Source organism: Harpegnathos saltator, unplaced genomic scaffold (genome assembly GCF_003227715.2).
Source record: "Harpegnathos saltator strain DR-91 unplaced genomic scaffold, Hsal_v8.6 scaffold86, whole genome shotgun sequence".
NCBI lineage: Eukaryota > Metazoa > Arthropoda > Insecta > Hymenoptera > Formicidae > Harpegnathos > Harpegnathos saltator.
Window position 1 is genome coordinate 608976 of NW_020230713.1, and position 18313 is coordinate 627288.

The 18313-nt window shown below is 48.5% G+C and overlaps 1 protein-coding gene across 2 annotated transcripts in view; it reads left to right on the top strand.

Moving 5' to 3' along the window:
* The window catches only part of if (integrin subunit alpha inflated), a 62790-nt gene that overhangs the window by 13066 nt on the left and 31411 nt on the right, over nt 1-18313 (top strand). For both annotated transcript variants that reach the window (XM_011147374.3, XM_011147375.3), the window contains exons 2-3: nt 4289-4410; nt 9709-9827. In XM_011147374.3, coding sequence (XP_011145676.1) covers nt 4289-4410; nt 9709-9827 — 241 coding nt within the window. The remainder of the gene's footprint in view (nt 1-4288; nt 4411-9708; nt 9828-18313) is intronic.

Sequence of the window (18313 nt, forward strand, 5' to 3'; positions counted from 1 at the left end):
CTCGTGTGTTCATGTGCACGCGTCACGTATCGGTGACTGTAGTTTCTCGCGAATGCAAAAAATAAGAGAGAGAGAGAGAGAGAGAGAGAGAGAGGAGTGGGCGAGCTTAAGACCTCGTCAGGTTCGACCCACGTTCTCAATCGTAATAACGCGGAGAGACCCTGTCCGTCGCACGTCCTCGACGTGAATGCATGCTCTTGTTCATCGAGTAAAAACAACAATTATGACGTCACGTCGCGAGTGAAATGGGAAGAAATCGCTGGGAAGACAATCTCGATTAAATTTGGCAACCGTTCGGAGACCAGAATGTAGAATGACCGGCGAAATTACGATCAGCTGTTCGTTCGGATGGGACGATCGAATCAGTGGCGAAAATTAGGGCTTCCTCCTTATTCGAGTCACTTTGTAACGTTCGTACAATTTTCGCTCCTTTAAAAGAAACGGTCCGCACGTCAGTCACGATGTCGTCCCCCCATCGGCATCCTCGCAATTACTGCCGCGCTTTTTGCCGCTCCACGGTGTACTAGAGAGACGGCTTCTTCCTCTCTCCTCCCTCCCCCCCCGCTCCGTGCTCGCACGTCTCGTTCATATCCGTTATTATTATATTTGCCGTCTGTAATTATTGCCTCAGTTCCTTGCGCTCATTACCTCGCGCAAGCTCATTGAATTTAACGTTTCATTATCTCGGCTTTCGGCGGTCTTGTAAAGGTGAACCTGTCCCGATTATTTCGTTATTAATTACGATGACGCGCGCGTTACGATGATTACGCTATAACGGCAGGAAGTCGATGAGACTCTTCATTTGATTCCTCACGCGAGTCGGCCGATCCGGTATTGGCGCTAATAACTCCTACTGGTTTATCGTTCGTCTGTCGTTATGGATATTGCGGTATGCGACGTCGATGGTGCTCGACGCGATGTTGTCGAGTGTACACCACCGCTTATGAATAGCTTACATAAGCAGTGCGATCGGCTCGTGTCTTTCCTCGTGTGCGCTTACGTGCGTGTGGCGCTTACCTACGCGCTGCACCGGTCGTGCAGTCGAGCAGCCGATGTGTGCCAAGGTTATTCTATGGATAATCTCACGTATTCTCACGTATTTCGCGGTGGAAATCTGCGGGACGTCTTTTCGAGATCTCCGTCAACGGTGAATGAATGACCGAGCAGTTGCGCACTGTGCGATAAACTCGAGTAACATTGTCAATTTGCGGTTTGGCTCGAACGTCACTTTTTCAAAAATTCGGATTAATATAACATAACGTAACGTTTATTAAATGCTCGGCAGGGTAGTCGACGCTGATATTGACGAGTCTCATCGTCAAGTCACGTTATAATTACAATTGCGTCTGAAAATTTAGGCATTTGATCGACAGAATGAAACGAGATCGGAAGTACCATCAAGTACCGTCAGTAGATCTAGCTGGCGATCAAGAGGTGTTAATTATCGGAGCTCATTAAAAGTCGTAATTGGAATCCCAATATCATTAATCGCGATATAGAACGGTGTAAATGTCGATTATGAAATCCCCGCAGCGCGCGTTGATTAGAATAATTGGCCGCGAAACAATAGCCGATAAAATTATCGACTATCGTACATTGACGGTCGCGCACATTCGAGCGCGTTAATAGGCCCAGAATGTCAGCGGTGTTACGAAACCGGGTCAGTGGACCGGAGTTGGAAATCCTATATTCGGATTTTCTATTAGGCCGTCACTCGCACGGTCGGATTATCGTATCGCGACCGATGATTTAGGAGTACATAATTGCATTCCGTGACATCCGATAGCGCAACGCGTGTTTTTACTAAGTTCAGTCATATTTATCAGTGACATTGGATTGCCGACGCGTCAACTATTAACGCAATATTGCGATATCTCGCCACCGAAAGCTACGCGACTATATGACCTCGCGCTATCGACACGTAAGTATGTCGATGGGACAATTTCCGTCGGGCAGATGGAGAAAGCTTTTGTCCCTTTCTTGCCAAGCTAATACTCCGGAATCTTTCGATGCAATGTCGGCCGATGGAAGTGCTGACGTCGCTCGTCAATCACGAAGGTGATATTACTTCGCGATACTACAGGCGAGCTTTTTCGCTAATAACATCCGGGACATCTGCTTCTACGGAGAGATACAAATTGACCAAAAAGTCTTTGGAAAAATTCTCGATAAAAGGTTCTTGTTCTCTCTATCGATCGTTTAGCGATATTTTCTTCGAAGATTCCAAACATGAGATAACAAACATGACGTAAAATGGAAGCAAACGAGATGTAAGATATGTTCCACTCGCACGGATAAGAGAAAACTACAATAAGTCGCGGTAATTATATTCACCAAGTTTCGCTTGCTAGCTGCACTCCGTACTCGCGTACTCGCTTTTTTCTTAACACCTGATTTTTCAGATTGTGTCTATACACGTAATTTGGGTTCACGTCGGATATTAATAACATTTATTTATTTTAAATTTTATCCTGGGGGGAACATCCTCACGGGAATAACCTTTGGTGTTTTTCTTTGTTTCCTCCTTGTTCGATTGAACAGCAACGAACAAAGGGATGATCCTTCTGAGGAGCCGTCAAATGCAAATAAATTTTTCAAACATCGCTCTCGCACATTAAACGCGTGAAATTCCAGCGAAACGCCTCCTCCAAAGCTTTCCGACGGAGAAATATATCCTCGGACGAGGGGAGAAATTAGGTCGTGGAATATTAAGCGTGAAAAACATCTTTCGAGCACGAGCGGATATTCTCCAACGTAAACGAAATTAATTACCTCACCGATAGGTCAGGGCAATGCCGATACTCTTGGACTTTGTAGTCGACACGCCCTTGGTATATAATTACACGATCGATTGTCTTACCATCCCATTTTCATATCGCTCGAGCGTGCTGGTAATGTCCGCGGTCATACTGCGTTTTTTATTTTCGTTTCTCCATCGCGAGAATCGATTCTTTCTTTCTCCCCCCCCCCTCCCTCTTTTTTGCTCGAGATAAATTATCCGGCAATAATGAATTACGCTTCGAATACCCACTCCCAATTATTCTAATATCGAAGCACCGAATCCGTGGGAGAGGCGCATTCGCGAAAAAAAAAAGCAGCCAGATCCTTCCGTTTAATAACGGTAATGGCCAATCTGGCACGCGAGGCGGCGATCGTTACGGTAATTGAGGGTGTCGAGAGCCTTCGTTATTTCGCCGCGTTTATCTTTTCTCTTTTTCTCTCCTTCTTTCTTTCCAACGCGCAGCGCGCACCGTCATCGGTATTAATTATGCATAATAAAAGTTGCGTTATAGTCACATGGTAACACGATCGCGCTCTTCGCGGACGATCGCGAGGCCGATACGCTTTCCACCGGAAACGAGTCGCGGGTTAATACCTCTGCCGCTTTATAACTCTCGCTCGCGATTAATCCTTCGCTAATATCTCTCTCGGTGATACGTTATCGCCGCTCGCGCCCGCTCGGGCGTACATTATGAACGCGATCCAAAGTCAGAAAGAGACGCGCTCAGTCGGCGATCGATCGACCGAGATACCGTCAGCCACACCTGCGATTTTGACTGCGAGGATTGCCCGCCGATTGCACGATCCGTCCAGTCGCAGATCACGGTCGCAGAAACTTACGCCAGTAGATCGAAATAGCTCGCGACCGTTGACCTCAATCTCGGAAGTACGGACACACGATGCGCTCTCTTTCAGCGAGCGATAATCTTGGGGTCGCTCTAGACCAGAGATCGATCAGAGACAATCCGCAACCGCGATCGGTCGGCGCGATAAATCGAACGTGTACCTATTGGGTGTCTATTATTAACAGCACACAATGCTTCCATTAGTGTACACTGAGCTCCGATAGTAGAGTCTTAACATTGTAACTGGGCTTACTCGTAGACTTGACGGCAGGATAACCTTAATAGGCACAATGCAACTAGGTTATTAGGATTTTCCAACCATACTTATGGATTTCTTTCACTTACGGATTTATTACTAATTTCTCACTCACTGATTATTCTCTCTCAAAGCAGCGGGAGCGACGGATCGGATTAGTAAGCAATCGCAACGGTGATATAGCTTTATGTTAATATCTAACATGTATTATTAATAATATTAATTTGTGATTATGTAATATGATTAAAAATGTATATGCACATTTATGAAATGCTAACCTAACGCGGTTAGGTTTTTCGCATCAACTCTGCCGGTTGATGCGAAATTCCGGATAAATGTTAAATCGTTTACACAATGCGGCGCACGAAAATTTCACCGGCGTCGTCTCGCTACTTTTTTTTTCCAGGGCGATCGTGGGCGCACCGGAGGCCGAGACTGCGCAGGCCGATGTCTACCGCGGAGGTGCAGTTTACAAGTGCGATATCGCGGCCGATGACAGATGCAACATTATTCACTTCGACGACAAAGGTAAGCGGATCATTATCTCAATCTCGATTGGACAGCGATGCTCCGGGCTGCCAATTGGCCCGGGCATAATAAATACTTTCTCCTTCGGCGTCGGCCGTCGGCGTCAGGCTGTTCATCTGAGAAGCGAGAGAGCTCGATATCGCATCGTGCATTAGCCTTCGCGGCGGCGAAATGTGCTAAATGTATGAGCGGGAGCGGGCAGCGGGAGCGGCTCGCGAACATGACACGCTTTTATCAGCGACTGACGGGCCGGGTCGGGCCGGGCCGTTCCTTTGATTGAAAATAGTACCGAACGAACGAGCGAACGGCACAATCACGCGTCGACAAACATCCCGCGCGTCGGGGGCCGGAAGCGAATCTGGCGTCGCGAGTTCTCATTCCGACTGCCACTGATCTCGAACCGATTTAGATCCTTGCGTCAGCTTCGCCGTCGGCGCTGGAACGACCGCGGAGGTAACGCGCCGGCCCCGCGGGATTCCGCATGCTCGATCGCATGTGACATAATTGGCGATTCGTTGGCCGGCTAATTGACTCCACGATCCACGATCGGCCCACCGCGGCCCTGCGCGCTCCCTCGTGTCTCGCCTCCCTCAAAGTTCGCTGACATTCTTCGGAAGAAAAATCGACCGACGAGTGCCCGTTCTTTCTCTCCCTCCCTCCCTCCCTCCCTCGCTCGCTCATTTGTTCACTCACTCACTCACTCACTCACTCGCACTCACTTCTTCGTCAGTCCGGAACGATTGGCCGTGATTCACGAATCACCAGAATCGACGCGGCGCAGGACCGGTTTCGGCGTTCGCTGCGGGACGCAAGACGACTCGCGGAGACAATACAATCGAGGAGTACGCACGGCACGGTAGTACTCCTAATGCTAATTACGAAGAACGCGCCGTCAATAGCGCGCTGTTGACCGGCACGGTCGATTAGATTAATTGGCTCGTTGAATTATCTCGTCGAGTCGACGTTGAAGCACCTCTGAGACTCACATAAATGGAGTCGCTGAAATAGACGTCGCCGTTGGAGGATTTTCCTTCTATCTGCCGCGCCACCCCGAAGAGAATCAACAAGACGGTCAAACTCGGGCTACTTTTCCTCGGGCAACGACTCGCTACGTTCGGGTTACTATTGGCAATGGCTTTTTACCTGCGCCCTGCGCTTATCGCGGGCGTTGAAAGATGCTAATAAGATATTTCCGGCGTGTTCGTGCTCTCCAACCCGTCCTGCCGAGCGTTTGACCCACATTCTACCCACCTTCCCTCCGCCGTCGCAGCGCCGGCGTAGCTTCATAATAATCTCGAGAAGCGCGAAGTAACCGGCGAACTGTTATAGAACGCGCTATTTTTAGTCAGTGCCAATACACCTACCCTGTCGTTGACCCTACCATATTTCGACGCTTTAGCGCAATTGCCGCGCGCGTGACGTCATTGTACGTAATTTTCCGCGCTCAATTCCCGCGGGACGCACGTCGAAATGCGTCGATACCCTTTCGCGACGGGCTCTTGGAAATTTCCTCGATATATTTCGAACATTTCTCATGTTGACCGTGAGAATTATCAAGGTAATCGCAAAGCGTTATTATATAAAGCGTGTTCGTTTACCGCAGGAGATCTAAAAAATCTCCTAAAAGGGTCTTTCAGGGCCGAAGCAATCGGCATTTAGTTCGGTGAGAATCGTGCGAGTGATTCGATTATAATTGGGCTGTACCTTAACGCGGGGCTATTTAAATCCCCGTCGGGAAAGTATCCTTAACGAATCCGATTAGCGCCGTGAATTCACGCTCTCCGTCTGAGAAAGAGGGAGAGGGAACCGCCAGCGCTGTGCCAGCGTTTGGTTTATAAATCCGCGGGGAAACGTTGCGTACAGTCTCGCGGAAAATAACACGCGCGAACCAATTAAAGTGGCCGCGTTTGAAGCACATAGCCGCCTCATAAAGTTTCCGGTAAGCAGCGGTTAAAAATATTATCCACATCGCGGCCAAGCGTGCGCGCGTAAGCGCAAGCGCTAATGCAAATTAGCGGAATAAACTCACGGTGCGAATTAGATGCAGTTACATACCTCGTAATCTCGACAATCGGCGGCGATTCACCGTTCCGACTCGCGCTCACATAATGTAACACATTATATCGTGCTTTGCCGGCGCTCCGTTAACGCAAGTGAGACGGGAAATGAGAGAGAGAGAGAGAGAGAGAGAGAGAGAGAGAAAGAATGAAAGATAAAAAAGATCGAGAGACCGTGCGAGCGCGATTGACGGAAAATCACGGTCGAGCCGCGATCGCTGATTTAATGTTATATTATCTAGCAAATGGAGCGCGAACGTGATCAGAGTCGGCAGCGCGAGATCGATACAAGGAGAAGCGATCGAGGATGCGCGTTTCTTCCTTTTCGGTGCATATGCGGTTTGCACGAGAGAGAGAGAGAGAGAGAGAGAGAGAGAGAGAGAGAGAGAGAGAAAGGATTGAGTACGGATAGATAAGCAGCGGCTAGAAAGCGCAATTGCGAGAGAATACGGCTCGTTATATCTCACGATGGGGAACGATGCGATATTGGTAATGCATACGCGCGCGCCATTATATGATATAAAATGCAGTTTCCTTTTGTACCTCGTATCGTCGTCAATTTACGTATATACGCACGATCTTATCCGCTGCTTGTAAGAAACGATATCAACGCCTCTGCTTCTCTCTCTCTCTCTCTCTCTCTCTCTCTCTCTCTCTCTCTCTGTCTGTCTCTCTCTCCTCGCTCTTTGCCCCCTCATTCGTGCTTTCGCCTCTTCCTTAAGTCCCGCGTCGGTCGCATTCTTTCGCACGGATGAAACGTTTTCGCCCGACTGCGCACACGAGAAGTTCTCGAGTTGTACATCCAATTAGTCGGTTCCCGACTCTCTGCCGTAGCCGGCGCGACATGGCCGCGCGAGCGAACACTTGGCTTTGATCGATAATTAGGCCGATCGTGTGCTCTATCATGCCTGGATCTTGTTCAATTAGGATCGTATCCCGGTAGTCGACGGTTGCACACTCTGTTACATTCGCGATTTCTTCGAGCACGCGCGGCGATGAAATCATCCCGGTCGCTCGCACGCGTGCAAAGCACGAGCAAAGCCGTCTCGTCACGCGGGACTGGACGTCCCTCTCGCGATCTTGTCCTGTCCGGTATCGTTTCGGGACGACGATACCGTCGTGAAGGTTGTTCTATATGTGCACCAGGCGCTCGAATATGTACAAATAGTGACATTTAATATCAGAACCGAGAAGGAATAGAGATTACGTAAAATCACACGCCGAGAAGGCCGCTTTGCGAGTTCGTATTTCTTTTCGCGCGCACACTATCACGGTTTAAAATAGTGGTGGGTTAGCCAGCGTCCGGATTTACGGTGTCGCTGAAGAAACCTCGCGAACGAACTCGCCTTCGAAAATAGCCAGCGCGCCGGCTGCTTTCGCGATGGAGACTCGACGAGAACAATATTATTATTACTTCGACGAACGACTCGCAACAATCGCTGATTTGCAAGGGACGCCTAACTTTAGCCACGGTTCGGCCGACGGAGCTGCCCGGCTTTCTCTCGCGTCTCACGTTACTTGTACGTTTTCCGAGTGAATAGAATTCTAAGTTCAACGGGAAAAGAGCTTAGCGAATAAAAGGCGAATAAGAGGCCTCACCGTTGCTATTAGCGAGTGGATTTTGTCAAGCAAGTTATTTGCATTAAATAAATATTTCACCAAGTGAAGTTAAGTGAACTGATGAGAAACAGTCTCGTCTCGTTGGAGATTTGACGCGATATTCTTTTTTATCAAGTTTCTGCGGGAAGATGAGATTGCTTGGGTGAAATATCCAGCGGCGATCGGCCCATCGTATGTTCTCATTTGGCCGAACGTCTCGGTCATAAGTACGACCCCGTCTTCCCACCATGATCCATTTACCGCGATACAACCATGCAATATTTCGAATCGTTATTCGCTTCACGTAACTATAAAGAAATCCGTCAAATTCGATCGTGATGACGACGTCAGGAGAGACCTCGATCAAAGTGGACGAGAGAGGATCGTGCGTGGACTTCCTCGCCGTCGCCGAGCCCTGAGACCTGAGACGGGCCACCACGACGACGTCTCTCGCCTTCGATCCTTATTCGCGGCCTATCTCACTGCTTCACCTGCGGCACGTCCTAAGTGCCAAACGCGATTTTCTCGATCGCGGATCGTCGATGCCACCTGCGTACGAGGAAGCGACTCGGAGATCTCGCGCAGGTCCTCGAGGTCACTCACTCTTCGGCCACTCGAGGCTCCGGAGGAGACGTCTCGAGGAACGTCTCCTCCCGCCGCGTGCACCTTGCCGAGTGCCACTGAGAGTAGCACGGCGTACTGTTCGAAGGTACCGAGAACCGTCCGGGCTGCGCAAGAAGCCGACGATGCCTAATACAGAAAACCGTAAGGCCGTTCTGCCCTAGCTCTGCCTCCTCTCAGGAGTTCGGTGTTTTTTTCGGCCGCTACCAGAAGCCAATTTCTGAAGTTCCGAAGTATTTCTCCCTTTCCACCTGCCCCACCCTGCGCTCGAAATCGTCTAATCATCGCCGCTGTAATAGTCTCGCTAATGAGATGCGCCACGAATGAGCATGTCGACGTGATGCGAAGTAAATGATCGAGCGATATATATCTCGGTGTGTAATTTAATGAAATCTCAGGTCGATTTCTTTCTTTTTCTTTAATTTATAATTAAATTCTAATTAACGTGCACACGGACGTAGTTTCATTGAGAATGTAGGCTATTATGCCATAGACGATGATAGTGATTGTCGGATAATTTCGGGATGAAGATGAATTATCTTAAGTCCAAGACGGGATCACTGGCCGCACACTTCCCAGTCATGACGATCCACTAAGGGTTGAGAGGCGAAGGACAGTTTCCCTTTAAGGACCAAAGCCGACCGATACGGGCTAACGGGTTCGTCCCGTTCGTCAAATCGACCAAGAAAAGCGCAGAGCGCACTTAAAGCTTTTTTATACCGTGACATCTGTCGGCGACTCTTCGCGCGAGATCACCGAACGATAATTGCAAGGTCGAGCCTATTAGGCTGCTGCATAAAAAATCGGATTGTCCTTTCGAGAGTTTTTTTACTGTTTTGTGATACTTGATCGCGACGACGAACACTTCACGATTTATATATTTTTCCCGATATATAGACTCGTGATATTTCGTATATGTATACACGCAATAATAAATTATGTATATATGCGTGTGCAAATTAAGAAATATATTATCGAAATACATGTGATGTTGATTGAGGTAAAAACCTTTCTGCTGCAGGACAAAACTACGTGAAGAATCCGCATGTTGCGGGCGGCTTGAGTCCTATCGATAATAAGACGTTGCAGTGGTTCGGCGCCACGGTTTCAGCCTCTAGGAAAGCTGGAGGCCCGATTATGGTGAGTACAAGTATCTCGATATTGAGACAACTCATGCTTCAAACGAGTTGTATTATTAATTTGGAACACAGAAATACGTACGTACTATCGAACGCGCTTATGTTAGTAATTCTTGAAAATACCGACCATGCGAGATGCTACGGGAGGCGTTTAATAAAATAAGCAGCACGTGCAAATAAAAACAAACGGTCGCGGCCTGGCTCAGTTATTAGCCCGGCTTTATCGAGATAACTCTTTGTGGGGCGATTAGGAACGAGGACGGCGGGAAAAATAGAAAACTGAACGACTTAACGAAAAGATCGTTCGTTGTTGCGTTTCCTACGAATTCCTAATATGTTCGCTCATGTGTGTGATTTATAACCGGAGTCTCGGATAGATCTTCCGAGAGATTTCAGATGTATGTTCCTAGAAGGCTGCGGCTTCTATTTCCAGATTCGAAAACAAACAAATTCTCGGCGCGTGCCTCCTTTCGTTTTGTGACTCGCGGACATCTCGCGAGCGAGTCAAATTAGCACAGAATTTGAAAGTCAGGCTATCTACCTTTGATGGAGTTACACGGCAATTAGGACAGAACCTAATCCAAAAACACTGTGCATCTTGCGTGTAGCAAAATCTTGAAACTCGCGTTTTCTGTGGATAGAAAATGACAAACTTACCGAACTTCTCCGTTTTTCCACTTCTAAATAACGAGAAACCAAGAAATATAAATGAACCATTCTCTTCAAACGGTAGAAGTCCATTTTCTCATTACAATATACATAATATTTCGTTCAAATTTTTCCTCGTCGCATACAACGATGTAACATTTTTACATTGTAAAAAAAATCCCCCAACAACTACATAAATATTCTTTATTTATTTTTTTTTTTCTAAGCTGGAAAACGCTGATCTCTCACCGTTTCCTCCGGATTGCTTCTCGGATACGACGGATTATATGGTTTTCAGTGCCGCCATGTGAAGTTTCTACTCGGCGGTGCATTCTATCCGACCAACACATCTGCGATACGTGTTAAAGTCATTATTCGTCCGCCTGCAGCTTCCACGTAGATTTCCAATTCAGAATGTGTGTGGGGCCCCGTTACGACGATCCGACACGTTCTCAATGCATACGAGCGCGCGCCCGCCCTCGTGTAAACGCGCTTCGCGATGGACATGTTCGCCGCGCCAAGGGTCTTTGCGCCAATCTAGCGCGAAGATCTCCGCCCTTGTCGGGGTTCTGGATTCCTTTTTTCCCTCTCGCCGCGCGGCGGTCCCTATGATGTGTGTACAGACCGTTCTTATCTATCTTTATTTGTGCTTATGCAGGAGACTACCACGCCGTACGCATGTGCGTATGCTCATCACGCGCGGCTGCGGTGGTCGCTTTACGATACGGCGGATGCAAAGATTGAACGAATGAGCAGGGAAAAGGGGGAAACACGGAGAGAAGAGGGTAGTCGTAGAGAGCAACACTCGCAGATTTGCAAGGGGACGGAGATTGTTGAATTCTTTTAATTAATATCGATTGGCAATAATAATGACACAGATGACGTGGAGAAACGACGGGATAAAATCACAGAGTGCTCTTCTCAGAACATAGCTGCTCTTTCCTGAGTTTCATTGAACAAAAACGACAATTTCTGTATTCTATATTTTTTCCTGATAGAAAAACACAGCACTGACAAGCTTCATTTTTGCAATGTACACAATATCAACGATGAAATCAACTTTTCAAAATCACGATCATATATGTATTTTTTCACATGTAGCCGACTTGTCAGCCAGTCGCATCGATGAATTGTCTGAAAAGTTCCAATACAAATTTAAATTCGATATTTTACTATCTACTAATTCTATCCACATATAATCCCATCTGTATATATTCTATCTGTACGTTCCGATTGTAATTTAAAATTCCGGTAGGTGTGTCAACCTGACCCGTTCTCCTCCAACTGCGATACGATCGGTGAGAGAGAGTCAGGGCCTCGCGGAGGGCAACGGATAAGGACAGGGAGAGCCGTAAATAAGACCGCATTCGTATGTGAAAGGCGTATTAGCGACGATTATCGTTCTCATGCTCGCGTAATTTTCACATAGCGAGACGTCGCCACACGCTAACTCCCGTCGACGGCATTCCCGTTCCTTCCTTCGGCACGGACGTATCATGCCAGAATTATCTACTTACTCCAGAATGCGAGACCGTGCGCTCCCCCCGCGACGAACGCGCGCGGCTTTTTCCGCGGGCGAGGCCCCTTCCCGCTTTCTCCATATCGTTTCGCTTTAGTTAGAGTCGATTAGGAAAAAATTGCGGCCGACGACGGCGCGAGTCGTCGCGCGAGTGTCTTCCTTTACGACCGGAGGTGCGCGCGTGATGCGCATCCGCGATATCGCGCGGCAAAGACTTTAACGCGCGTCCGTGGCGCTAAGACAATGTAACGACGCGCGGTGTCATTCCCGTCACGCATGCTCGACGTCTGCTGCTGCGAGTTTGATGCGGACTCTCGAAAAGCGGACGTTAGCGTCTAAATCCATCGCCGATCAAGCCGAGGTTGATTGTCACTTCTTTTAATACACGGCAGAAAAATGTCAGCTCGCGCAACGAGAGATGCTGATCGGACGAGAAACGATACATCTCTATTATCACGACCGAAAACATTTTTCTGCACATTAAAAGTATTCTGTATGTAACCCGATAGAGAGGCAACTAACAACAATCAATTGAATAGAAATCTCCTATATTGCAATCTTTCTGTTTCTGCAATCGATTCTGCTCTCTTCGTCTGGTCTCCAGACGACAGAAAATTAATTAACGGATTTTTTTCCGTTTAGAAACTCGTCAGTACTCCTTGTCTGATCATCTACCACGACATTAGAGGTTCATTTTGTATTTCTAACGGCGAATTTCACGGTCTCCGTCGTCGATCGGCGACCACTGCTATCGCCTATCCCATCAATCGTCCCCGAGACAAAAGATCACACGCAAAGGTCGCGCGCGAAAGGTGAACGAGGGTGCTGGGAGCTATTAGACGACGTTAGAATGACTTGTGTATGCGGCAGTATTATATCGCTTCCGAGGGGCCGCGACACACAAGCCGTGAAATTGATCGAAGCCTAACCCGAACCCTTCCGGATAACCCTCCCCGAAAGTGACTAATGCTACATTGGTACGATTAATTTTCCCGACAGTTAATGCGCATTTCGACACCTTGCTCTAACAGTCTTGTCCTAACAGTCTGATCTACGGCTCGTAAACAAAGCAATGGCCGCGTGTCTTTATGCATGTCTAAGTATGTTCTCGTACGTCGATGCGATTTAACGATCTGCGGTTACGAGGGTGGTACCCAAGAGGTCGCTTCCTGCTTGGCCTGCCGTTCCTCCTCACGTGCTACCAGTGTAAGGGTAATTCGCAGATCGTGCGGAATGCTAGGTCTCTCTGTTTGGTCACCGCAGAAATCGGCGAGCGCACTGTTCGCCGGGATACGCCAGACCGGCCTCACGATGGACCTTTCACCGCTGACGCATTCCTCCCTTTCGCGCGCATCCTCCTGCAAACCGAGTCGCCCGTTCGTCCTTTTTTTTACCGCGCTCCGACTCAACGGCACTTCTTAATCTGCTTTTTTATCGCCCCTCCCGCAGCTCCCCAGCTGGTCACTCTTTCTCTTTCTTTTGCAATCTGCCGACATTGCAGAGATGCGGCTCGCTTGGTTTGATTGCTACCAGCTGTTTCGCGTTTTGGACCTTTCTCCGCCGCGCTTTCTTTCCCTCTTTCTCTTTCCAAATAGAACAAAGGGGCGGCTCTCTCTTTCTCTCTCTCTCTCTCTCTCTCTCTCTCTCTCTCTCTCCTCTCTCTCTCTCTCTCTCTCTCTCTCTCTCTCTCTCTCTCTATCTATCTATCTATCTATCTATCTATCTCTTTGCTTCTCTGTGTTATTCGATTTAACATTTATAGATGCGCTCTCTGTCGATCGAGCACTCCGAGCACAATCTGATTGACTGAGCAAGGTGGAGAAGAAAATAATGCTCGTAATCGCAGTTACACGAAATTTTACTAAGTCTCTTCCTCATAGAACTATCGATTTGACTCGAGTATGATATAAAATAAATAACGTCCAGAACACATCAAAATTTACATATCTTCCAGATATCGTGATGAAATTTTAGAAATATCAAGTCGAACGTTGATCTCTCTATACGATTTTAATTTGATTTCGGCATGATTTCGATGGGATTCCTTGTCGACTTGCAAATCCAGCTACTCTACCTTTGGTCTCTCTTCTTCGCTGCTGGGAACGCGAGCTGGAAAGCGCATTCTCTCTCTCTCTCTATCTCTCTCTCTCCTCCCTCCCTCCCTCCCCCCTCCCTCCCTCCCTCCCTCCCTCCCTCCCTCCCTCCCTCCCTCCCTCCCTCCCTCCCTCCCCCTTTCTCTTACTTTCTGTCTATGTGGAGCCTGTCCGCGGGGGGTGTAGAAAGGGCATCGCAGAAGGAGGCAGAAAGCATCTCTTTGGTTGAATGAAGAACAAGAAGTAACAATGGGCAACGATAAAATATAGCTGTGGCTGGACGATAAAGCCACGATGTTATTGTTGGTTGGCGGATCGCCTTCGTGGTCGTCGTCGTGGTCGTCGTCGTCTTCGTCGTCGTCGTCGTCGAAAACGCATCGATTAAAAGTTTACTAAGTCCGCTATCAAAACGAAGGACAATCGCGACCTCGGCGACCCAGCCTGAAAGCAGAGCCTTGTACGAAATCCTCGTCCCCTTTCGCCGTTCTACCAAACCCCCTGTGCGGCTCCACGTTCCGTCGTTCTCCTTTTCTTCTTGCTCTTCGTTTCCTGCCGGCCGGCCGGCCGGCCAGCCGACCGGCATCTCGCCACCATTCGGCACTTCATCCTCGTGTACTTTCTCCCGGTGACTTCGGCTCGAGGTATCGCCCTTTTTGGGAATTGGCGGCTTCCCGAGCGAGCACACGGCGATCGATATGTCCGAGACGATCGTTTGTCGGCGTTCGTGAGGAATGGAAATACCATTGTCGGACAGGGCCGACAGCGGAATTTTCGAGAAATTCTCGCGGCTATGTGAAAGATACCGCAACGCGCCGTTGATCATCCTGTCTTAGTGCATGGTTTTTTTCGAGGATTCGCCTGTCGCCATTCTCTCCCGCGCTCTCGACGCATCGCGATGAAGGTGGACGTTGAAAACAACGAACGCCGGGAAAAGGGATAGAGGAGATCTCATAGATAGACAGAGTTGGGCATACTGAGCCACACACTTGTGTGGAAGGTATTGAATCCCGATGTCACTCTGTCTCTTTCTCTCCCTCCGTTCTCCTTTCTCTCTCTCTCTCTCTCTCTCTCTCTCTCTCTCGTGATTATACTGTAGTTTTCGCGCACGTGAAAACCATTTACTTAACCCATTACTTCCGTTCGCGACAACTGACGTAAGAGGCATTTTTCTTGCCCAGCGCGACGCGCAGGAAAATTTAAATTTAGCGAGATCGGCCCGGCTTTTCGCTCGTCGGAGCAGTCGCTCGAATCCGAAATAAATTTCGATGACTTCTTGCGCGCAAATCAACGCCTCTCTCGGCCGATGAGAACGTTCGAGAGAGAGAGAGAGAGAGAGAGAGAGAGAGAGAGAGAGAGAGAGAGAGAGAGAGAGAGAGAGGGAGGAGCTGAAGCGGCGGGAAGATAATCCAGCGGACGGGACAATACGCATTCCGAGGCTATGTTTTGCCGACGGGACAAATTGCGACGTCCGTTAAACGGCCGCTTTTTGCCAGCGGCTGCCTTTCGTGCCCTCCGGCACGGCTCATATGGCCGACGCACTCCGTCGCATTCGTCTTAGCGACGACGTCCTCTCCGGTCCGGCCGACGCGCGGGGAAACGGAAATATCGTCCGAGTCCTGTGCACCGCTGACCGTTTGGCGATTCGTCGGGCGTTTGACAAATCCTCGGACGGTAGGCTCGTCAGACAGGTAAATCTTGGACGGACGATTCGAGGCGCCTGGCCGCAATCCCGCTGGATCGCGCTGTAACTGTATGATGTATAAATAATGTTGTGAGTCATCGACCACGAGGTGAGTCAACCTCGAAACTAAAGCGCGCACGCTTCGCGAACCACCTCCGTCTACTGGCGACAAAAAGAGAGAAATAGAAGAGAGAGAGAGAGAGAGAGGAGAGAGAGAGAGAGAGAGAGAGAGAGAAAGAGAGAGAGACCTCACCTTCATCGCGTAAATATACGTCTTCGCTCTGTTATCCTGTCGCGCAAGAGAGCTGGTCTCTCGACAAAAAGACTCGCCAGGTGAAAGATGTTCCTACGGGAGCCGAGCCGAGCCGAGGAGAGCTCTCGGAGGCGGAGAGAGGCATTCGTTTCCGGATAATTTATCCGTGGCCCAAAAAGCGACTGCCTGCTCACCGCGCCATCTTCCCAGGCCATCTGCACTGCTCACTCTGCTAATTATTTCGTATGATCACGGGAGAGCTCATTGAGCAGATTTCCGTGCTTATTTTAAGAGAACGTTTTACTGTCGCCATTAACTCTTCAAATGTCTGCTGCGCGCGGGATTTTCGCCGGCAGCGCCGCGCGACGCTCCACCGCGCGGAGCGCCCGGCGCGATTTTTCGTGCGTGCGCCATTAATTTAATTCGAAATAAATAAAGTATCGTGGACAGTCGGTTACGGGGCTGGGCGTGTGACGTTTTACAACCAACCGCGCCGTTACCGGGCCATTTCGCCCGAGCGAAATCGGCTCTTTTGCCGGTTGTTGGCGTGTTTTTACGCAACACGCTCGCCGCGTGTTTTACCGTTCGCCGAGTTCCGGGTGCACCTTCCCGCTATAGCAGCCCTTTTACGTGCTTCCCATGCGTTCCTCGCGGCAAAGGAAATCAACGACGCGCTAGCGTGACGACAAGTCGGGTCACGGCGCATTGGAAGGATCGTGAAAACGTGTCTTGATCTTTCGCGAGAATCCTAAGTAGACTTCGAATCAAATTTGCCGTTTTCTAGCTGTTTTTTGTTTTAACGCGGCAAAATGTTGTTTGATGTGCTTTCTGAATTTCTTAGAGTGAAATTTTATTCAAATCTTTACTTTTCGAGCGGAATTTCGCTTGAAGAAATTTACAGAGTAAATTTTCATCGCGTATAATCTCAGTGATATATTCTTCGGTAAACCTAAGAGAAAGATCGATGTCTTTGATACAATCCTGAAATCAGACTGTATCATTTTCTCTAATGTGCACGAGGAACAATATATGAGGAACAATATACCCGGAGAATTTCAGCGAGTGCGATGGAGCAGCGCTTCGTCAACTGCGTCGGCAAATATCATGCTTCGTCAGCTAATTCGTGCCTTCGCACGTCGTGCCCGATCGACTTGGAAAAGTTAGACGGAGAATTATCGCGCGGAGTGTCACGGAATGATAGCCCGTCGTTCCAGCGGCTCTTTAAATGGTCTGTTAATCGGCCGAAAATAACGTTCGCGGGCGAACAAGTTGCGTGCATTCGATCCGCGATGACCTCATTCACGCCTGAAAATAACTTTCGCCTTCGTCGGGGCGTCCCGCCGAAACGACACCCGTCGAACCCTCTTTTCTCCTTCAGATTTATCGATCGACCGCAGGTAAAGCTCAGTGACGCGTGTCGGTACGCGCGTCAGCGTAAAAAGATGCACAATTTGTGGGTGGATCGCGACGGCCGATACTTTTCATCATTCGCGCACAATGCCTTTTTAATCTTGCGCGGGATTATATACGTAAAAGATATATAAAGCGTTCGATGACAATGACGAGGCCGCCGAACAGATACCAGCGTTTAAAACTTCAACGAGGTCTACACAAAAATATAATACAATATATAAGATGTCTAAAAAAAAAAATTGCGCTATATTTCAAAGTGTCTCGGCAAATGAATTTTTCTCTCAAGATTTTTCGTTAAAAATTACAGGATTGACGTGGATGTAAAGTCTACGTATGTCAGTAATGTCTGTAGCAAATGATGAATTCACTTCATACTAAAGGAACTCTTCACGTTTGAAATTTCACCAAATTTTCGACAGTAAAAAACACAAACTCTCGACGCTCGAATAATTGTCTGGGACAGCTCTTGCTCGATACGAGGAAACCGCTTACGTTACTCGCTTCTGAAATTCCCGCCTTTTCCACCGCAAGGTTGGATCAAGGATGGTAACACGGCTTTTACGGTTCTGTCAAACTTTACGACCGAGCGATTCCGAAGGTCTCACCTACCCTTTCCTACGCTCGACCTTTATTGTTCGAAACGCATGTGTGTGCGCAGGAAACTGCCGACATGATCTCGAAGTACGCTCTAATAAGTACCGTGCATTAAAATGAGGAGATCCCTGACTCGGCCGAACGAGACAAGATGTTGCAGATTAAAATGCAAATTGAAAGAACAGGGAAGCCAAAGAGGCTCCGAGATATTCAATCGCGAAAAACTAATTAAAAGGACCAATGCGAGCCCAGTACGCTGATGAGAATGGTGAATCGCAGTAATCTA